This window comes from Aptenodytes forsteri, unplaced genomic scaffold (genome assembly GCF_000699145.1).
Source record: "Aptenodytes forsteri isolate BGI_AS27 unplaced genomic scaffold, ASM69914v1 Scaffold289, whole genome shotgun sequence".
NCBI classification, from domain to species: domain Eukaryota; kingdom Metazoa; phylum Chordata; class Aves; order Sphenisciformes; family Spheniscidae; genus Aptenodytes; species Aptenodytes forsteri.
In genome coordinates, this window is record NW_008795025.1 from 1,027,918 (window position 1) to 1,050,836 (window position 22,919).

At 42.5% G+C, this 22,919-nt stretch overlaps 1 protein-coding gene across 1 annotated transcript in view; it reads right to left on the bottom strand.

Moving 5' to 3' along the window:
- Positions 1 to 318: 318 nt before the first annotated feature.
- The window catches only part of RGL1 (ral guanine nucleotide dissociation stimulator like 1), an 84,636-nt gene continuing 62,035 nt past the window's right edge, over positions 319 to 22,919 (bottom strand). The window contains exons 8-18 of the mRNA XM_009275834.2: positions 19,054 to 19,157; positions 17,803 to 17,887; positions 15,237 to 15,326; positions 13,281 to 13,367; positions 12,065 to 12,097; positions 9,779 to 9,900; positions 8,817 to 8,906; positions 6,591 to 6,777; positions 4,457 to 4,696; positions 3,026 to 3,140; positions 319 to 2,357 (exon numbers count right to left, since the gene is read on the bottom strand). Of these exons, the coding sequence (XP_009274109.1) occupies positions 2,170 to 2,357; positions 3,026 to 3,140; positions 4,457 to 4,696; positions 6,591 to 6,777; positions 8,817 to 8,906; positions 9,779 to 9,900; positions 12,065 to 12,097; positions 13,281 to 13,367; positions 15,237 to 15,326; positions 17,803 to 17,887; positions 19,054 to 19,157 (1,341 nt within the window). The 3' untranslated portion in view covers positions 319 to 2,169. The remainder of the gene's footprint in view (positions 2,358 to 3,025; positions 3,141 to 4,456; positions 4,697 to 6,590; positions 6,778 to 8,816; positions 8,907 to 9,778; positions 9,901 to 12,064; positions 12,098 to 13,280; positions 13,368 to 15,236; positions 15,327 to 17,802; positions 17,888 to 19,053; positions 19,158 to 22,919) is intronic.

A 22,919-nucleotide genomic window follows, 5' to 3' on the forward strand; every position in this document is an offset into this window, starting at 1 on the left:
AAACTGTTACTGGAGTAAAACAACGCTGAAAGAAGGTTGTAGCTGAAGGGTTACAGCTAAAGGGAATACAGGTAAAATGTGGTGTTTCAAGTTCTCTGGATGGCAGGGAAGGTGAGTTGTGGGAGCTGGAAGAAGTTGAGAACAATTAAAATAGTAAAAGTGATGAAGTTGGAGAATGACAGCGAAGGAAGCAAAGACAGTGACAGTGAGGGAAGTGGAGAGGAGAGGTGTGAGGTGTAAAAAAACCCCACAACTTGACATGCAGTAATAAAGCCTAAGAGAAGAAAATAGATTAACTCCAGGCAAATATTAGTGGAAAAATGTTTATATACTTATCGTATAAAGATTACAGGTAAGCAATTAAAAAAATCTTTTTCATATATAACCTTTTGGAGGGTGTAATTTTAAAATCAAGAACATTCAACTTTCAGCTTAATACAGACATACAACCTTGATGCTATACTTTACAAATGATACCATACAGACATCAATGCATGCTTACACTGAAATGCAAAGAAAACTGAACTTCTATTTTAATCTTGCCCTAACTCTGGGCAAAGGTTAAGGCTCAGTTACAAACTCAACATCTTCACCCTCTCAATAAAAATACATTTGGAGTTCTTGGACTATTCAGACGAGGGCCTGCATGGTGCTACTTGTAAACAGAGGTGATGATAAATCTTCATGTAGTGTAAAACGTAGTACAACCTAACATTGTTTTCCAGCATGAGTTTATCACTGATCGTTAATGTAATCTGAGCCCAGTTTTGAAAATTAGTGCTATGGAACTGGTGGGAAAAAAGGCTGAGGCAGGTATACAATTCAGTATTTGAGTTTATTTTAACTAATACTAATGTATCTCAAAGACAGCCTGTTCAGAAGGGCTGCTTACAATCCAATGTCTTATTTATGGCTTTTTAAAATAAAACCTATCTAACTATCCTTTCAAGGAGGCCTGTGTTCTGGGAAGAGACTCAAGAAGTATGTTATTTAAAGTTTCACAGAGAACAGGTGATTAAATTCTTTATTCCAGCCAAATTCTTTATTCTAGCTGAAAGGATGTACCATGTCAGGAAATTCATTTAATAGATGTATATAAAGAACAAGGGAGGTGCCTGTAGATTATGCATAATAATGCTACAAGTATATAAAAATCTCTGGTTGGTTGGGGTAATGCTTAAAACCTGGCTATCTATCTCCTCTCATTACCCACTTTTAAAATAACAGGTCATGTAGTTGCCCCTCATGAATGAAAACGTGAGTTAAAAGTTTTGCTCTTGAAGAGTAATTGCACATTACAAAAAGAGGTACATCAGTCATTTCAGAGTACATGCAAAAGGCATCGATTTCTGTTCAATGGGTTAGCAAAGTAAGAGGAAAACCACCCTGTAGTGGCATTAAGACAAGACCTAATTCCAGACAAGTAGTGTTTGTTTGCCTTGTTCATGAACAAACGATGACATTCATCCAAAAGCAAGTGCAGTCCATTCTTTTAAAGTTCTTTGGAAAAAAAATCCAAAATAGGTAATTTTCTGGCGTGAAACAAGTGCAAAAAGAAGTTTGCCAGCTGTGTGAAAGCAATACACACACTTGCAGTTTCTGCTGTCTCCAGCGATGAGTGTTTTGGGGACGTACCCACCCTGCTTTTTCATGAATGCAAATGCCTCCTGGAGGCAGCAACTGCTAGTGGCACTCAGCTCACCCACACCTTCTGCAAACCAGGGCAGCTGGAGGCTGGCTGGGACCTCCTCCTTGGTTCAGGCAGAATTGTATTGAGACTTTTCTTCTCCAGTTTTATAAAAATAAATTTAGACCTTCTTCTGTGTAATACTGGCACAAAGGGAAAATTGTGTTCTCACAAAAAGAGTTGGCTTGTGTGGTGTTCTTAAGACAAACGTTGCAGTCCTGTTTTCCCCTCGTAACTGGGGGTCTCACCTTCCTAGGCTAATGTGCAAAACAAAAAAAAAAATCCCATAAATCCGTGTTTGTCTGTCCATATCCGGCTGCAAGGGGAAACACGTATCTCTGGCTGTAGGTCTACCAAATGCTCGCTTTGCATTTCAGCCTCAAATATTTTCAAAGTTGAATACTGACACATTCATCTTTTGTAATACTGGATGGTAGCAAAGGTACAGTTCTCAACCAGTTCTCACTGTGGCCTTGTCTCCCTCACAGTGTAATTTTGCTGAGCCTGTTGCTCCAGCACCCCCGTTTGGCAGTTCTGGGGAGTGTCAGACTGCAACGGCTCCTCATTTTCACCTGCCCGTTGACTGACGCTTTTTTCCGCAGGATGAAATTGAAGTTCACATGGCTGTTCATGGCGTAGAACACGTTGGCATTGCCTGGGATCACCAGCTCTGCAAAAGAGGGACCAGAGCAAGTGTTAATTTGCAGTGTTGCACGTAGCAGAAGGAAAGCCAGGAGAGAACAGTGACCGGGTGAACAGAGCATACACAGCCAGGCAGTGCTGGGCCCCTTTCCTTGTTCTGCTGTGCCTCTTCAGCCAAAGCTGCATCAGGTGGTGCTCACAGCAGCTGTCCCACAAAAAAGGGGGACTAGGGTTGCAGAGGGCAGGCAGTGGAGGCCAAACCCAGACCACATCCAGCCTGGCAGAGGCCCTGGCAGCCACTCCAAGAGGAGGCTGAGCCGAAAGCTGTTTGCACAGCCCGATGACAGCGGTAGGATCCGGCCTGCCCTGATCCCTGGGGAGGTCGGACCCTGCCACCCGACCCCTGTGGCAGGCTGTGCTCAGGGAGAGAGAGCAGCTGCTTTTTGGTCGATGGCTCTACAGTCGCAGTGCACATATGAAGGTCTACCTGGCAACCCATGAGTGAGCCCAGCCTGTATAAAGCGATGTGCTGACAGGCCATGATAAATCATCCCTGCACACCAGTTATCAAGGGGTTATCCTCACTGGCAGCTGTGACAACATGTCCATGGCATTTCTAACATTGCTTCACATTTTACTCTTCCCTTCAAAATCCAGCAGAACTTCTAAAGCAGCAGCAGAGTTTTGCTTCCCTACCTTTGTCCTCAGAGATGACCTGTACAAGCTCATAATCCTTAGCTGCATCAGATTCCAGGTTGTGCTTCAACATAGCTCTCTGGATGACAGCGGGAGTTTTGTCTTGGCTAGTTAGCTGGAAAGATAAAGTTGCAATGAGAGATTGTGCTTATTCAATCTATATAATGATTTAATAATTGGCAAAGGCCTGCCTTTCTGCAGACTGCTTGGTCTTGGAAAAGATTTCAGAGAACTGAAAAAATACGATGGGTCAGTAACGAAGTAGTAGGTACTGCTAGATACTAAAACGTGGTATTTGTGACATTTGGTGGCGGTGGTTTTTTAGTTCAAGATGACAGATACTGTACTAGAAGAGACAGCAGTAACTCACAGCGTCTGCTCTCCCGAGCAAACACTTTGAGAGACGAGATGTTCTCACTAGCCATTAAAGTCCACATAAATAGCTGCCCCATCTGTTGTTTGCAGACATCAATTAATCTGCAGTCTCCTGTGCTAAATACTTTCTTTGACATCCTGCAAAGATTTTTGGCCTTGTAACTGGGTTTACTGTCTGCTGTGGAAGTGCTGTGCATCCGGAGCAGACACAGGGTTCCCTCCAGAGCCTTATGCAGTCAAAAAGAAGATTTGTCTCACCAGTAGCTGAATTTGTCAGGCCCTCGGGGAACAGCTCTTCACAATTTGGGGAGGTCAGACCATTAAAATCATACGGTACTAAGAACTACCCTCCTGTGTGTTTGTTCCCCCCAGGACCTGAGGGACCTGAAGTGTTTGCTCAGCAGCTGAGTCTCCATCAGGTACCTGTAGAGATTGCATGCAGGCAAGTCACGTCACCCACGGTCCAGCACAGGCCCTGCACTCCCTTGACCATTGGCCTGGCACTGCCAGAATCCCTCCGTGGACCAGCATCGAGGGAAACATCTGAACACTGGTTGCTGCTGGTCTGGCAACCTTTGCCGCAGAGAGAAGCTGCATAATTAAAGGGCTTGTCAGCTTCCTCGCGTACAGCTCCCTATTTCCCGAAACCAGCTTCTGGGGAAAGCTTCTCCAGGCAAAACTTGGCACGTGGCATCTTGTGTCAAAACTCGCACGCAAATTCTGAGCTAGAGAAAAAGCATCTAGCACTATAGCAGAAGGGCAGGAGCAGCAAAGCGTGCTCTTGATCAGAGTGCTTCACCTTGAACTTGCTGATGAAATAAAAACTTTAATTTCAAGATCAGAAACTTCCACAAAGATGCTATTTTCAAACCTCTCATTCATACCATGCTCCACATATTTTGAATTGTAACATTTGTCATTTTCCCTTTCAAGCCAGGTTTGATTAGTTGGCTCAGTGAATAGGTGTTTTCAAAACTAAAAGCACCATTTGTTTAAGTCACCCTGGATGAAAACATCACCAACAATAACAGCATTTTGCTGTTCCATGCCACTCACCAGGATGCTCTTGTACATATTGCCATTGTTGTCTTCTATGCTGATCCGGATGATGCACGTATCTTTGTTCTGCTGGTTGTAAACAGGAGGCAGTACTTTTGAGGTAACGGGTGTCATGGAGACAGAGCACTTGTCATTGGAGGACAGCAAGGGAGGGGATGAGATCAAAGATGACACCCCCGAGGAAGATGTGTCCATGGAATGGGTGGAGGAACAGGAGGATTCGGAGGATTCGGAGAGCTACACAACAGAAAGAAAGAAAGAAAAACAGTCATAAACTGGACATTTTGTATGTCTGTGTGTGTCATTCTGGAGGAAGAACTTGAGAAAGCAAAAGGCACATTCAAAGCCTCAGTCATCTGCACTCTGTCCAGAAGGCTGGCAGTGGTATTCCTTGGCTCCAGAAAAAGTGAACTTCATTTGATTAATTTCACCATTTTAATGAAAACTTATTTCCAATTCGGTGTGCCAGACACTGTGCGCTGTTTGCTCTTGCCTCTCGGTAAGAGCAGGCCAGGAGGTGGCAGCAGATGCAACGAACAGAATCAGGTTGTGGGCAACCAGCCGCAGAGCATGCCACGGGCACTGTGGCTCCTGCACCAGGTCGGAGCCTTTACACGGGGAACTAGACTGGGGTGAAAATACACATACGCCTCCCTCTCTGCCACTTCCCTTTGAATATTCTTTCCTCGATGGAAACTGCCTCCTTGCTTCCCCTGCTGCTCAGGGTTTTGCCTTTCTCTCCATCTGCCTTGCTCAAAAACTGCTGAGAGGATCTTCCCTCTACACCTTGCTTATCAAAATCACTGTAACAACTGCTCCGGCTAAACAGTTTAAATGATTTATGGATGCCAGTGTCTGGGACCTCGTGCTTCATTTGGTTTAAGAACATTTAGTACAAGTTAATTTAAAATAGCCATAAGCTAAACCCCAATATAACACTCTCCAGCAAAACATCCCTAAAAAGGGCTTCAACAATACAGTTAACACAATTTACTTCAAAAGGGAAGAGTCTGTAGGAAAGATGTCCCTGTGGATCCCCCCATCAGATCCCTTCTGCGTTTCCTGTCATTACAGTTTGTCTCTCTGGATGGTATCAGCACACGCCCAGCCCGTCTGCTCTCAGCACGAGCACTCATAGCTTCAGCCTTACACTCATTTTGCTGTGGGGTGTTCCAGCTGCCAGTGTGCGGGGCAAAGGGCTTTGCCTTCTCTGCAAAACAAGGGATTTCCTGGCACACTGGTTCAGTGCCTTTGTGTAAGACACTGACTGGGTGTGCTAAGAGTGAGCTGGCATGCAGGAGGAGGTGCAGCAGCACCACACCGCACCCCAACTTCCCCAGTGGAATTAAAGTGAGCCAAGGCAAGGTGTTCATCTTGGCAGTAGGGAGCTCACAGGAGGTCAAACCCACAGGGCTGGCAAGCTCTGACTTTACCTGCCTATCACTTGGTCAACTGCAGCTGCTCTGCCTTCCCCAGGATTTTGCAGTGCTGTCACTAATGCACACAGCTGATTGAGCATGATGGACACAGCAGCAGGCTGCTAACAGCAGAACAACTCATCAAATCTGAGATATTCGAGGAGGAAATGACTAGCTGTTGCTCTTCAGCTGATCCCATCTCCCATCTCATTTGTTTTTGGTTGTGGGGGCATATAAATCCTCTTGTTCCTGTCACTGCTAACGTCACGCTGCCACGTGCTGGACAGAAGCACCACCATCTGCGAGTGTGATGCTCAGGCTCCTCACCCCACTTCCCGCAGGCTCCAAGGTAGAAACGCTACTAGCCTGCCCCATCCCTCTCAAAAAGCACAGAGAGAGACAAAGAAAAATTAACCTCGTGCTTCTCCAGGGCCTCACCTAAACAAAAAACACTGCCAGGCACCACAAGAAAATCTAGTTTCAGGGAAGGAGAACTTCAGTCTGCCTTGTATCTTGGCAACATAGAAGGGATTGTGCAAAAATCCTGACTGAGTTGCTTCCCTTTTTACACATTTCTTTCTAGAGACTCTCCATTTCACTAAAAGCAATGCTCTAGTCAAGACCAACAGGCTTGGGCAAGCGTCTAGGGCCTGCCTGCAGTGTCGACAGTCTCTCACAGGCTATTTATGCTGGTAACAAGGCTCAGATCGTACCTTTTTCTGAGACTCATCAGGAGTGCCTATGGGAGTGATGCAGACGTCTTCAGATTCAGAGTGATTAAACTCACATGACGAAACACTGGCCGAGTCCGTGCTTTCACCAGAGCTCCCACCTGGAGTAGATTTGGGTTGCTCTTTGATGGGTGTGCTGTGGGCGATCACCTCAGAGCCTAGAAACAGTCTAGTATAGAAAAGAAAATGTAATAGCCAGTAAGTGAAAGCAGAACAGAGCTGGGCTGAGCAAAGCTGTCCCTTGGTTCAAAAAATCTTACGTATTGTTTTGTTTTCCTATCTTGAGTGGCCTATTGTTTTCATTTCCTCTATGTTGTTTATATGGTTTGTCAAGAGAGTTTGTTACACACTAACACAGTACCTTCTTGACCTAGCATACCCACCAGCTGCAAGGCCAAAATCGGAGCTAATGCCCAAGTATCACAAACGAGACTCCTCTTCAGTCTGTTAAATTTTCAGACTCACTTGCCAGGAAATGATTGATTGTAAACCTGATGCATTTACAAACCAAGGGACGAGGGGCAAGTTAGAGGCATGGCAGCTGGCTCCACCTTACGCGCTCCTGCACACTGCTGTCACACCCTGGTCCCTCTGACACAAGGCAGCTCAAGACCTACTCAGTTGCCATGAGTAAGTGAAACAGTGCATGAAAGGTAATGCATGGCCATACACCGGGCAAAGGTCTTCAAAAGGCAAATTCATCCCCACTGCAAATTCTTTCACTCAGTATAGGTGCCACAGATACCAATTTCTCTCTAAGACTCTAAACAGACATGTACGCAATGTGGACATCACAAGAAAGTGTAAATTATAGACTCTCCCTCTTTGAGACGCATTTCTAAATGCAGGTCAAGTAAATTTAAAGGAGTGTCAAAGGAAACAAACCTGTATAACATACAAGGTAGAGCAGCAAGGTGTATTAGATGCTATGTCAGCATGCAGTTAACGATTTAAAACAATTTAGAGAGGTGTCACTCACTGTTTCCGGGATAAATTATGCCAGTCTTTTCTACAGTATTAATTTGCAAAATACATTCTGAGTGCAGATGAAACAATTCTTTAGACAAAGACTGCATAGTGCAAACAAACTTGATACAGTAAATTATAATACTACAGCACTGAAACGCAGTCAGAAACGAGAGAACAAAGCCTGTGCTCCGCAGTGACAATTCTTACGCACAGCTTAGGCACGCGCCAAGGGAGAAACAAATGAGAGGCCACCAAGAGTTCAGGCACTGTCATCTTCAAAGCTCACGTTCTCATAACGTATCGCCACCAACTTGGATGGACTAATCAAAACACTTTCCAAACAGCTGCCTGGATTTTTTTGAGTATCAGAACTCAAAACTCTAGATTGAAAACATCTATTCTTGTTTCAGACCCTAACTTGCAGTAGCACTGATGTGAAGTGAATGCCTGCTGGCTGTTCTGAGGAAACTAGGTACAAGAACCAAGCAGGAAAGGAGAGTTAAGAGCTGAGTGCTGTTAAATTCATCATTTCCCCCCTCATCTTGATCATGCCACTGGTATGTGGGAGTCCCTTCATACCGCCTCTTGCATCAGGTTCAAATTTCTCACCTTTTAAGATATTTTTACTTCGGTCCTTGATCTCTGCTTTCATTCCCTGCAGCTTTCCCTGAACTCCTGCTAGTGTATTGTTTCCTGTGTGTGCTTAGCTGCAAGCCCCTGTTCTCCACCCACCTCCTGTTTGAATCTTTGTGGTATTAGACTAAATTGGACCACGTCCCCGTGATTTTTTTCCTTCTCTAAATTGAAGGCAGTTAGGCAGATTGTTTCCATTATCAAATGCCTTTTTGCTAACCTTAATTTTCATATTAAAATCCTGCAAGGAATTTTTGCATGTGTATAGCAAATTAGACTAATAATAGGCCAGATTTTATCCTCATTTACTCTGTTTTGCTACTGCATTCAGGGAAGTTATTACACAATAGATACTGAATTTATAATCCAGCACTAAAATTGTTCCTTTTTCTGACACTTTAGGAAGGCTTGTTTGTTTCTAATCTCTTTCATCATTAATAATCCTCATGACTACTTATAACAATAGAAAGGGACAGCTTCAGACTGAAGTACGCAGTGGTCTGGATCCCCAGCCAGGTTTTTCAGCTGGTGAAATGAGTACTGCTTGTTTGATTTATTTAGGTTCATAATTAACACACCAAATGCCCCTTGCCCCGTCATACTCACAGGCTGAACCTCTTCACCATGCTTTTCCGAGATTTTGGCGATGTGGTGCTAGTGTCAGCAGCTGCTTCAACCTCATGTGAAAGTCTGTAACTGCAGAACAGAGGCCACTGGGTTAATTTTTACAGACAATACTATTAGTTATATCTCTCAAGAGTAGCAATATTCAAGAAATTCGAGAAACCTTCAGTTATTCCCACTTCATAGAAGGTTGCAACCCCACAGAGAGGAACATAGCTCTGTCCACATTTTACCATGGTGAAGGGGGTATTTTACTTCTTTATAATAGTTTTAAAAACTCGTGGTTTTTTGATGACCTTCATAATTTTATTTTTAAAGAAAATCAAGAAAATACTTAACATGTGAATCTTGGATAAGCTGCCATCTTTTTTTTATGACGACTCAGTACAATGCAGTATGTATCTATGCTTACACTCTTAGACAGTGCAGCAGAGTAGTATTCAGATACCTACTGGAGATATTAAAATGCTGTAAATAAATTGTCTTGAGTTGGTCTAGCAGCACGTGCAGTACCACAGAACTCAGCAGGGCTGCAAGAGTCACCCCAAATGGCCAGGAGACATTTGTCTGGAGCGCGCTCAGCGAGCTCTGCATTGCCATGGCTACCTGCTGCCTGCATCCACCAGCCAAAAGCTCAGTGACTGCATCTTGACATCCCTTAGGATTGACTTCTGAGCCTGTGTCTGGGTGTACAGACAGCCCAGACACAACAGACTATCATATTTCAAAGTCAGAAGCCTGATTTCCAATCTCAAAACTAAACCCTGCGAAGTGTTCAACAGGTTTTCTACAGCTGTTTAGCAGAAGGCAGAGGTATTTCCACTCTCCTCGAGCAGCAGTATATGTAAATCCCTGTAAGAGGATAGCTAAAGGCTGACATAACCTACCTGCAGGTGGGTGTGGGGTAAGAAAAGCCTGCTTCGCCAGCTGGACTGAGAACCTACCTCTCCTCCTCAGTTAAATGCTGCTGTCTCCTGAACCACTGGATGAATTTTTGGTCTGGTGTCATGCAATAGCTGTTACATGCAGATTGCAAGAGCTTAATTTGGGCAATTACTTCAAATTCCTAAGAAAATAAATAATCAAATAGAAATTCTAATTAGAAAACACAATAAAGCCAAACATACTCATTCATATACTAAACATATGCAACAACAGATCCAAGACAAACTTAGTTTGACCTGAAGTTCAGTTTCAGTTGAGTAACTGACTATATCAAGAACCAGTCTTTCAAACAATGAAGACTTTTTTTTTTTCTCCCCAGCATCCATAATGTCCATTGAAATGTGAACATTTTATCAGACATGCACAAATTAGAAGACAAACACAAGGAACCACACTTCACCACAAGAGCTTCTCCCAAGTACTAACCAATGTGCGATGCTGGTGCAAACCCACCAAATGGCAGCACTGCTGGTTGTTCCTCTAGGAACAAGGGTAGCAAAGGGTCACAAGTTCTTCAGATTACCCTACCCGCTCACCCTTGCGCTGGCCAGACCAGCTCCGAGAGAAGAATCATGCTCTGTACTTAGGTGGTTCTCAGACAGCAAGCAAGAGTAATAATTAGGGGTGCCTGCGATGAAAGCAGAGAGTCTGATCCTCCCCAGCTTCACACTTTGTGCACTCACACTTGCACCAGAGGAACATAAAATGCTACCCTTAATATGTGTGACTAGAATGTGCTGCTCTTCTGTAATACCACTTGCATACACACTTTGCCAAAATAATTCTTAAACCCCCTTTGTGTTAGAGCAGGTTATAGAATCAGGATGTAGGAATGGAGCTGGGTACTCAGCATGGTTCAGAGGGCAGCTTTGCCACTGGTTTCTATGAAGCTGGAGTGATGACCATGGAGAAGCTCGTGTATCTCATTATTAGTATCACAATGAAGACTTTTTTTTTTCTCCCCAGCATCCATAATGTCCATTGAAATGTGAACATTTTATCAGACATGCACAAATTAGAAGACAAACACAAGGAACCACACTTCACCACAAGAGCTTCTCCCAAGTACTAACCAATGTGCGATGCTGGTGCAAACCCACCAAATGGCAGCACTGCTGGTTGTTCCTCTAGGAACAAGGGTAGCAAAGGGTCACAAGTTCTTCAGATTACCCTACCCGCTCACCCTTGCGCTGGCCAGACCAGCTCCGAGAGAAGAATCATGCTCTGTACTTAGGTGGTTCTCAGACAGCAAGCAAGAGTAATAATTAGGGGTGCCTGCGATGAAAGCAGAGAGTCTGATCCTCCCCAGCTTCACACTTTGTGCACTCACACTTGCACCAGAGGAACATAAAATGCTACCCTTAATATGTGTGACTAGAATGTGCTGCTCTTCTGTAATACCACTTGCATACACACTTTGCCAAAATAATTCTTAAACCCCCTTTGTGTTAGAGCAGGTTATAGAATCAGGATGTAGGAATGGAGCTGGGTACTCAGCATGGTTCAGAGGGCAGCTTTGCCACTGGTTTCTATGAAGCTGGAGTGATGACCATGGAGAAGCTCGTGTATCTCATTATTAGTATCTTGAGCCGTACAGTTATACATACAAGGCAAGTGCAAGAAGTGGTTTATAGAGCTGGGAGCAGTTGAAGGAAGGAAATGGCTCCATCGCAGCCAAATCCAAGTCTGCTTTCAGACCCCAGAAGGGAGATTTGGCACGACTTCATTCAGACAGATGTAACCTTTACTCCTACATAGTGTTACTTATCTCTGACCAGCAAGGATCAGGCTGAAAGGAAAGACTGATAGCATTTATTTCTCAGTCCCGTGTACCTAATTCGCTCTCTGCAGCCTTTTACCTACAAACAGTTTACTGCAGCAGAAGGAAGATGTTTACAAACTGTATCTTCTGGAAAGCAAAGGTCTCATGCCACCAGGTCTGATTCACTCTCAACACATAGGACATACACATGTAACGTATTCCCATGAACACCAAGTGGAGGGAATGTGCATGCCCCAGATGTAAATTCCATGGAAGTAAGTGGCCTACAGCTCCTCTTCCCCTATTGCACACATCTAAAAAGTAGGTTCTCTTCCTGCGCCACCCCTCACAGTTTGGCAGAGGCTCAGAGCATTTCAGGGATCTATTCTTTCCTCAACTACAAATAACTTGCATTAAAATTAGCGGCTGTTGTATATGCCTGAGCAAAGACAACAGGCCTCGCCAAGAGAATGCTCTAGAAGAGGGCATCAGTAAACTAAAGATCACAGAATATTCAACTTACCCTCCGCCTCTTCTCAAAGTTTATCAGGCCACCCTGTTGGAAGAAAAGAGAAGGGATCAGAGTAGAAGAGCACATGCTCAGTTGAATGTAATCACAAACAGGATGAAGCAGCAAGGCTGATGTAAAGCACAGACCTGCCCTGAGCAAGGACCTTCTAAAAATACCTGTTTCCAGATCTGGTAAAAACCACATCACTCAAATATCCGAGCCTCCAAAGGATATCTGTCCTCATGGCCTAAATGGCAATCTGCCCAAGAAGAAAAGCCCAATACAAGAATGCTCATAAAAGCTGTGTCGAGATCAGGTCTGAAGAATGCTAGTGGGATTTTGCATGCAAGAAACAGACTCGGCTTTTGCCTGTGTTGTGAGTTTAGCAGTGTTCCCAGTGAGTTTCAGAAACACCAACTGAACACAAAGCATGGACAGAAGGGAAACTGCCGAAAAGAAAATGGATATGTAACAACTTTTCACAGGCTTGCTTTAGTGCAGTTTTGCAAAACAAACAACAACCAAACAAACCAGCAACCATTACCAGCCCAGGGGGAAGTGTATTTGCCCATTCTTATCATAAATACCAGCACAATGAAGGCTGAGCGCCTGCAGCGGTGGTTCCTCAAGTGTTTCCATTAATGGGGCCAATTTTCAAAGGTGTTTGAAAACCTTTGAAACAAACACCTTTGAAAACTGGCTCCACCCTCAGTCTCTGTTAAACGACGAGGCTCTTGCAATCCTTTTTCCATTCCTATGCTAGATTGGTTCTCCCTGCTTGTTCAGCTAAAGAAAAATGAAAAAACAAGTCTTTAATCACTTTAGGGCTCAGACGTGTCTGAGTCAATACTGAAGCACTTCAGTGTTCAGTCTGAAGAGTTGAATTTGTGATTCTGTGTATTTTAGCAATTATTCACAGAAATCTTTACACCTAAAATGTTTCAGAAAAATAAAACAGAATAATGGAAAGCCTACTTTTTTCTCGTTTTCTAACCTAAGAAAACCAGACAAAATACAATGCTAACCTTGTCCCTTGAGATAACTGCACTCAAATTCACACAAGATTCTTGTTGCTAATAAAACTGCATATTGCCTCCTTTTTTTTGAAAACAGATTCCTCCATTTTTAAGAACTGCACAAGAACCCAGTGGAAGATACAGGAACGGACACACTCAGTGCCAGGAAGGCAGGGAGAATATTTAGGATTAAAAAAATTGCCCCAAATTACCTCAATATAGTCCTGGAGGGCTGTGTCAAGCATGATGAGATCAGTGAGGAAGGTACCAAGATAAGGTACCGTGCCTTGCATTACTCCCTGCAAATGGTCAGAGCAATGTTGGATTAATTGACTGAGAAATGGTAATAGAATGCTAGAATACTCCTGTATAAGAAAATGAAATAAAAGTAGTCTGCTTAACCAAACAGTGGTCTTATAAATTGTGTTTTCTTTCATTACATCATCCTCAGTATCTAATCTAGAATTTAAATCAAATTCTAATGAGAGCAGGATGCTCTCACAGATATTTCCAAGTGGTTTTATATTACAATATTGCCACCATACACTGATTTCTAATAGTGGGTCACCAGGAAACCCTGCTATGGAAGAAGTACTGAGCACCAGGGACAGGATCCCTTGGTTACCTGCTACAAGAGAAAAAGCTGGGGAATGGTCCTGGCTAGCCTGTGTAAGCAGTTTCTCTGCTTCATTCCAGTGAATTTTTACTTAATGATGTTATACCATGTGACAGTCAAGTCAAATCAAGTCACAGTTTTTTCCTCTAAGAAGTGACCATCTTCCCCAGCTACTCACTGCATTTTAATAGTAATTATTAAAATTTTAAACTTTCTAGACTGCTAGCAGTTGTAGACTTCAGGCTGTTTCTGCACTTGTGACTAAAATTCTTGTTTCTACCATCCAAAAGGATCCATATTTTTTCCACTCAAACAAATAGACAAACAAAAAATCATATTCAGCACTTTTGACTCCCTATCCCAGATTTCTCTCCCCCTGTCCTTTTAAATCTTTGCCAACTGTGAAACAAAAGCCATTTTCACCAGCAGACTGGAAACCGGACACACTTTACAAAGCAATCTCTGTAGAAGTCTGTGCAATTTTCAAGCTGGTATGTCAGAAGCTTCATGAGCTTATTTAAAGGTAAATGAGATTTCTGCTCTGGCCAGAGCTAATTTTCTTTATCACAAGAATTCCCGTACTTAAATTACATATTTTACTACATGAAAACTGTGTGTCTTTCCCCATATTTCTCTCTAAAGGGTAACAAGAGTAGTTAATGGAATTCTTTCTTGCAGGACAGAAACAAGACGGTTGGAAATGATGAACACATGTTTATATTCATCAATCATTTATTACCCTTTTATATGACAGGTTTAGTAAATTTCTGGAAGACTTGAAACTAAGGCCAAACCCTTGGCTCAGTGTCCAGCGTCCATCCCGAACAGCTGGTTGGGATGTGAAGCAAATGCAAGTGGGGACGGGAGCAGCAAGCCTATACACCCAGTTATCCCCTTGCAGGGGACAGGGGAAGATTGGCACCAGGGAACATAACGTGGCTCCTGCGTACATCCACCGAAACCTGAAACCTTTGAGTGTTCTCAGCATCAGACCACTGAATGCACTGGCTGTGCTGATGCTTTGCATATCCATTTCCTCCAGCATTTCAGTACATAGATGGGTGTTACTGGAGTAAAATGACAGCTGAATTGCACTAAAACCCATAGCTGTTACAGCTTGGCAGCTCAGCGTAGGCCATACAGCTTGAGCTGGGTACAGCACGAATCCCACTTTGTAACTGTTTATACATACAGATGTATGCATGTGTGGGATTGTCTATATATATGCACACTATATATAGACACACAATAGTATTACCCTGCTTACTATGATGCACATCATAAGGGAAATATAGCTTTGGGCATATATTTACAGGGACAAACATTCTGAATGCATATTCAGTCTAAACTTTTTGGTTCACTTGCTTTGTATCTGCTAATCAATAGCATTGATGTGATTGTTTTGCTTGACAGAGGGCACATTCAAGAGCATTACCTACTGCACACTCGCTTTGTTAAATACCTTTCTAGATTTTGCTTCTTATATAATTCACCAATTAGGATTAATCATGTTACCAGTTCAAAAAGGGTAGGAAAAGGACCCCAGACACACCATATCTTTTTGAAGTTGCAGTCGCCTCTGTGTCTTTTTCTGATTTTCTTTCACACTGCTGTCCAGATTCGCAAATTTGGATGTTCCTTCCTGTAAGGGAATTAAAAGGCAATTAATGGAGGAGCTAAGTGGTAAGCTGGCAACTACGTTTGTGTAAAATAATTGCAAATACATTTAACCAGGCAAGCTAGGCCAGCAAAAATATTTGCTGTGCAGGTACATGCATGTATATGTACATGTGCTAATTTTCCAGGACTTGTACACTGATTGGGAATTTTGGACAAAATCCCACAAGATGACCATAAGGGAATTTTTCTGCAAAATAGCTCTACTCTGGCCAAAGCTACGTGCTGCTGAAAATCTCCTGAGAGTTTAAATCAGAGAAGCTTAGATATACTTCAGGTGTCCAGATGCTTCTCTGAACTCTACCCTGACACTCTCGACCTCAGAATTTTTGTTTAATTTCCTAATCAGGACTGCTGCGAGTAAACACCTCTATCTTATGTAACGCTTTGTTGTTTTTCTTATGCCGCAACACAGAGATCCAGCAACTACCTTCTATGGCTTATTGACTAATCCAAAACCACGCAGGAAATGGAAGTAATAGGTTTTCATCTCCACAATTCAAGCTTTCCTATGAATGGATGAGCTATTTCACAATAGATCTGTAGCCTTTATTTCCCTGGATCCATACGGGATGCTGGGAGTTACTGTTATTTTTTCCAGTGGCCGGATAGATGGGTCATGAATTATTATCAATGTCTTTTTAAGAGGCACAAAACAGCCTGCATTTGTAAAGATTCTCTCATTACAACATTTACTTCTCTCAGTCACAGTTAATGGACAGATCACTCAAACTCTGTATTTCCTTCCTTGGCTGAAAAACAGGAGCAAATGAAAAAGGAGTGTTGTCTCAATGTATTCAAGGTACTGAAAGGTAAACTCGATATTCTCTAACACCAGCTGGCAGGCCAGCACAGAAGCTAAAACTGCAGCTCGCAGCAGAGCTGTAGTTTGGGGAGGAGAGAACACAGTGCTCCCTCTCCACGCCGGCTGACCTGTTTCATATGGCATTTTGTCCACTCTATGCTTAAATTTGCAGGATGGATAGGCAAGGTCAAACACAGCTTCCCTAGAGAGACTATTTATAGCGAAAGAAAACAAAGACTTTAAGGATTCAGTGGACATTAATCCTCCAATCATTACAAACTGGTCCAAGACAAGAAGTAGGAGAGAGGTTCTAGCTATTCTGTGGAATTTTTCTCCTCTCACTGCTTTCAAAATGTTTTGCAAATCTACTTACAGCAGCTGGAGAGAGTGATTTGTTGGGAGCCAGAAGGTCTGGGCTCGGATTGAGTTGTTGTTTTGTCTTTTTAATATTTAGTTAAATAAGGTATTCTGAACACGCATTTTCCCTCTATGCTTATTATTGTCTCACCTGCTTTATAATTTAGCTACAGATGTTGATAAATGGATGATAAACAAAACAGACTGACAGGTTTGAATGTGCTCACCCATCATTCCTGAGCAAAACACAGTGTTTCAGATACCAAGGCAAAGGGATAAGGTACAAATGCCAGACTGACTGGATAGAACTGCCAAAAACTAAACTGGTTAGCCAGTTTATAGAAACTTTTAAACGTAAATAGAAAAAGACGCCACAAACATTCCTTAGTTTCTACAGAATATAACCTTTCCCTCTATTCTTCCTCACTCCTTTCAAGCTCCTGAGCTTGTTGGGGTTCACCCAGGAGAGCGCACAAGTCAAACTGTTTCAGACAGAGCCTGCTTTGTTGTCCATCTGGCCACACACAGAGCAGGAAGCCCGCTCCTTCAGAATTCCCAGCCCTGTTTTCTAGTTCCAAGAAAGGTATGGGATAGTTGGATAAACATCTTGGTTTAATTCCTCAGCTGAAGCTGAGTGGCATTGTTCCAGTGAAGTCAAAAGCACTACAGTGGTACAACCCAGTTGAGAATCTCATTTGGAGCTGCTCTGCACTCACCAGTGCAAACCTGAGCCTTTCCAGGTCTGCTCAGAGGGTGCACAAGCTAGCGGGTCATCTCTCTATACAGAGCAGTATAAAGCCAAAGTGCTAATTTGTAACTCATCTCAGTAAAATTATACTGCGCAGCACCTCTTCACTCTGGTTGTGGCTCCCGCGCTATCATAGGTATGAGACGGTGCACACAGCTATTCTTGAGCTAGACATCACCATGACCAAGGGAGCGTTACCAGTTGCCTAACTACAGCAGCGTGACATTCAACTGGAGGGGCTCCAAGGGGTCCTGACCTGCTGTCTTGTGAACAAGTCCACACAGAATCTGTGCTGCTGCAGCCTGCTCTTTGTGGGCATCCAAGCTCAACAGGCTAATGCTAGCGTAGGTTCTTTGAACAATGAAATCACCTCTCAGCCCAGCAGAAAAGCACGGGTTTTACAGACCTATCTTCCCTGAAGCACCGCATACAGTAGTTCAGGGACAGATGAGCTTTGGCAGCTGGTTAGAAAAAGGGCTAACCTCAGCTTTGATTGAGATCACAAGCCTTGCAACTCAAGCTAATTCTCACCTTCATTAGCAGCTCCCTACTTGTCAAATAATTGTCATGGTCTGAGAAGATATCAGACAGCTCTTCGAACATCAGCATTACATCCCTGTACAGGAAAAGAGTAAATCATTTAGGTTATACATAAGCACCCTATATCAGATCAGATTACTATTTTTTCTCATGAATCATTAACAGCTGGGCATATAAAAGATAACACCACCAAAATGCATCCAACGAGATGCTGCACATCTACTAGGAACCTTCCTGGGATCTTCTGGTGCTCCCAGTAAAGTCAGGTCCTATTTGAAGAAATCATAAAGAAATGCCGTAGGTACGCAGACCCCGAGCAGGGTTTTAAATTACACTGCAGGGTATGAGATTGTTGTAAGAAAGTGGATAAATGGATACAAAGGAACAGAAAAATAGCTGTGAGAGGTATCCTAAGTACTTCATTTTTGGCCTGTTCCATGCACTGTGGAAAGCTAGAAGCATTTAAGTGTATGAGTCCCTTTCTATTGCCCAACACTATAAACACAAGATGGCAATATTTTGATCAGGAACACGGGGCAGTGGCAGGAAAGACCCACCTCTCTCTAGGGGAAATGCAGAAGTATACTGCGTGGCAGAGTGACATTTTTCTTTGTTTATCAAAGGCAAAGGAAAAAAATCTATTCTTCCCAAACTGAATGAGCAGAACACCATCTTTCCTACACAGAGATTTCTGGTGTCTGTTTGGCATGCAGTAAGTATGCCAGTTGCACAAAAAGGTATTCCCCTGTAAGAAATACTGTCTTCAATACAGATTTGGATTTTGTAGTTTGGGGATATATTTTAAGGGAATGTCAGACCAGGAGAGTATTAGTGAGGGCTTGTAGCAACGTTAACCTCCCCCAGCTTCGCGGGAGAGAAGACAACAGGCAAGTATCACAGTGCCCTTTTGCTGACCTTCCGAGAGCGGTGTGCAGGAGCTGGGTGGGTAGCTAGTTCCAAAGTTTTTCAGAATAGGTTGTAGAAGATCCAATATGCTATGAAGGACAGAATAGACCCAGTATCCCTGAGGGCAGGTTGTCCCCTCAATATGAAAGAGGAGCTCACAGCAGTCAGACCCAAAAAAGGGGTCTGAGCCTCACAGGAATGAGAAGAGGTTCTAAGAGAACAGATGTCCATGAAGGAGCAGAATAGGAAGACTGAGAAGAACAAGATGAAAAGAAAGAGCACTGAGCTTTTTGCCTTTGTTTGGGGCTAGCCACAGGAGCAGAGGGGGAGACTTACTTTGGAACACATGTCCAGGTCTTCTTTAGCCGATAGATGGAGTTGGACTGCAGTGCTGAAATGATGGCCCTCAAGGAGGAAAAATTCTTCAGGATCCTACATTCCTGTGAAAGGAGCGGTTAGAAATACAGGAGCATTAAATGTCAGCATTACGAATACGTTAGTGCTCTTCTGTTTGACCAGTGTCATGCTTGCTACACATTCTCACTGCTAAGCAGGCAGCTGTACAAATATTGAGCATCAAAAATATCACTCCCCCCTCCAGCCACCATACACTTTATGGGCTTTGGCACTTATATCTTGTTTTCCTCACTTTCATGTATTTGTGGTGATGTTGCAGTGTTTCAGCTTCCAGTTCTCCTCGTAAAAATAAAAGTGGAACTGAGTCCATGAAGCCAGGCTAAAAAGCACAAATGTTATACTTCTTAAAAGCTCTTTATAGTTAACAATCCCTTTTTCCCTTTAGGGGAAAAAACCAGGCTTTGCCTCTTTGTATGTGGTATTTAAAATGTAAACCCTCAATCATCTAAGTGTCAAATAAAAATAAAGACATGCAAAGGAATAACCTGTTATTCAAGTATGTGCACACTGTTAAAGAAAAACCTTCCCAGCTTTTCCAGAGTTGGGATCAAATCCTAACAGAGAGACTGGTTCATAGACATTTCTTACGCAGCTTCTCTGTGGCAAAAGCTTTGATGGAAAAGGATACCGAAAAACTTAATTCTCCAAAAAATAGCACAGATTCCTGGTAAAGTAGATGGAAGCAAGGAGGAGGGGGAAAGTCTGGCCTGTGACTCTTCAAGGAACTCCTGTAAATCTGTTGGTGGCTCATGAACCAGAGCACAGGCACCACAGACTTAAACTCTTGCAAATACAAGCTCTCACAAACAGTTGTCTGTACATGCAAATTAAGCAGACAAAACACATGCCAATTTGACTGTTGCAGGTAGATGAGAATGTATTCAAACTACAATTCCGCTTCTGCAAATTTTTATGGCGCTGATTATTACACTAATAATGCTGATTATGTAAGGGATCCTTACAGAGAAAATAGACATAATTTATTTCCTTTGTAGGACTGAACAAATGTAAAGCAACCTTAGAATAAACTAAAGTCAGACCTTAATATATCAGCAACTCTGTTCATGACTTGCATTAAAATTGACTGAACAACTAAGGCAAGTACATTTACTCCCATTTATTTACCTTAAAAAAAAAAACAAAACCCCACCCCAAACTTTGTGCAACTTAGGAGGCTACATTTAACAAAGTGTGGCTTAAGAAGACTGACTCAGCAGACAGCACTTGAAGCAGGTTGGCAGTTAGGCTAGATAAAGACCAAGTTCAAGATCATGTGGTAGGACATGCAAGACTTGAAAGCTATTCTTGCATGGTTTAGGGCCAAAGAAGCTACGTAACAGCTCTTCTTCAGAGATTGACACATTTAAGAACAAGACCCTTCTTTCTTTATGTTCAAGTTGAAACTCAGGCTGGGGAGAACATGGATTTAGAGGCACAAATTCTCAGCATCTCTTTTTTTCAAATACAACAGGAGTTTGGACTGGAAGATCCAATTTGGAACCATCTTCACTTAATTGCACGTTGCATAATTTAAAGCACATTAGGAATTCAATATTGGATTTTGTGTTCTCAATGATTTAACTGACTGCAGACTAAATTTTAGCAAGCTTTCATTTGTATATAAGAATTTTTAAGAGTGGTTTGAATAACTTTGTTTCAAGCTGTGTCCTTCACAAGGGGAAAACCAGAAAGAATCCTGTGCAGAAGCAACTTTGATTTAAAAAAATTAAGCATAACAGGATATTAATGATTTCATTTTTACTTTTTATTTTTAAAGAAAATATTGTGTGAGTGAAATTGGCTGCTCCTGCTCAGAAACCTTAGATCTAGGTGGAGCAGAGAGGGCTGGCTGTTAGAAAAAGTATTCAGTTTATCTTGTAAACCAAGAAAGTGGATCCAAAAGTCATGAACAGATAACAAATGTGGAATTCCGTACTGCTAAGTTACAGAGTTAGTTGTCAGTGAATAACTGCACTTTAACGAGTGGATTATTTTCTAATTCGGGCATCTAACTATTCAAAACACTCATTTGCATGCACAAAGCAAGCAACTTTCTTCAGAAGTGGGCAGCTAAGTATATATGCAAGTAGCTGTTCTACATGTGCCATTATGTTGTAGAGTGTGCACATGCATTTTTCATGTGCTTAGCTAAGACTGGAGTATTTAATTATGTGTATGAATTAAGTAAAGGGAGAAGTACTGACTCAACAGAGGTGGAGAACAAAGTTCTCTGTCCACAGAACAAGTATGATGAGAGTGGTGCCTGTCCTGGCTTCCCCGGGCCTCCCTGCTGCCCAGTGATGAGCAGGGAGCTGCTTCATACTTGCTCATCTGGGCTGCAGCCCAGTCTGCCCCATAAAGGCCCCGTTAGCTGGTACCCTCTGCAACTTAAAGATCTGCACACAGAAAATAGGCATCAAACTTCCTAATCCATTCACACAGGCTATAAAGCAGCCATCAGATGATAACAAAAATGAGTCGACGTAAGTGCCAAAAGAGAGGTGAAAGACTACTTCCCCATACCAGTTTCCTGAACCATGCAGTTGCCAGAGCTTAGGTGCCAGGACTAACAATACTGCCTCTGGAAGCATAGAAGTGCATTGTCAAGGTTTGAAAGCCTCTGTTTGGCTTGAGCTTTTTATGACTGCTTATTTTGTATAGCTCGGAAAGAATCCATGTGATTCTTAAAACAAAAGTCAACACACATCCATATGAAAGTGCTTTAAATGTTCTCTTCAAAAGAAAGATCTAGTTTGCTGCCAGCTGCCCAGTGCTCTGAGGGGAGTTAAAAAGGTTACAGTAAAATATTAAAGATAAAAATCTAAGAAATTAGCAAACTAGAGCTACGTAAAGAAGCCTTGCAAAACCCTTTCATGCAAAGATTAAGAAACACACAATCTGCTACAAGACAAAGGAATTGAAGCAAAGAGTAAAAATGTGTTAGAGAAACATGTGAGACAATGATAAAGCAGAAAGGTAAGAAGATGAGGAGACTGGTACCATATTGTAACTCTACTTATTTTTTCTGGTCACTGCTTGCACCTCTTACCCCCTCTAAACCCAGCTGGTTTGTATACCTGATGTAAACCATGAATAACTCAGTAGGCAAATGACTTTTCAGCCTCAAGAATTTTTCAAAACAAAACAGTACAAACAATAATTTCATTTTTTCCATGTTAAAGAGGCTACTGCTTCCTAGAAGTAAGTCAGCTTTGTCTGCACTTACTTAAAACCTTGTATTTACTTTACTTTCATATAGACACTCACATAAATGTATGAAAACACACACAGTTGTGTTGTCTTCCACCATATCTGATTTCAACTCTCACGGTGTTCATAGACACAGAAGAGGAAGCATCACGTTCACTGACTGAACATGAACTAAGGCTAAAGGCAGGTAAGCGCAAAGCTTATTCTGACTGTGCTCACTGCCTACATCACTGCCAGTCCTACTCCAGTCTTGTTAAACTTTCCTCTGAAAACAAGTCTAACTTTTGGATGGTATCAACCATCACTTCACTTCTTTCACTGATATGAGCAGTATTTTCTTCCTAGGGAAGTGAACTGGTTGAATTTATACCTATCTTGCCATAAATGTTACATTATCAAGTATATGGCACTCGCCATCTGCAAGACACAGTGTCTGCCTCACTCATTAATTAGCACTCCCAAACCTGTGAAGAGACAAGCATCAACCCCATTTCCATGGTGGGGAAGGAACTAAGGAGAAGGGCGGCAATACTTCATCTGCTATTACAAAGAAAGTCACTCAAAAATAGAAAGAA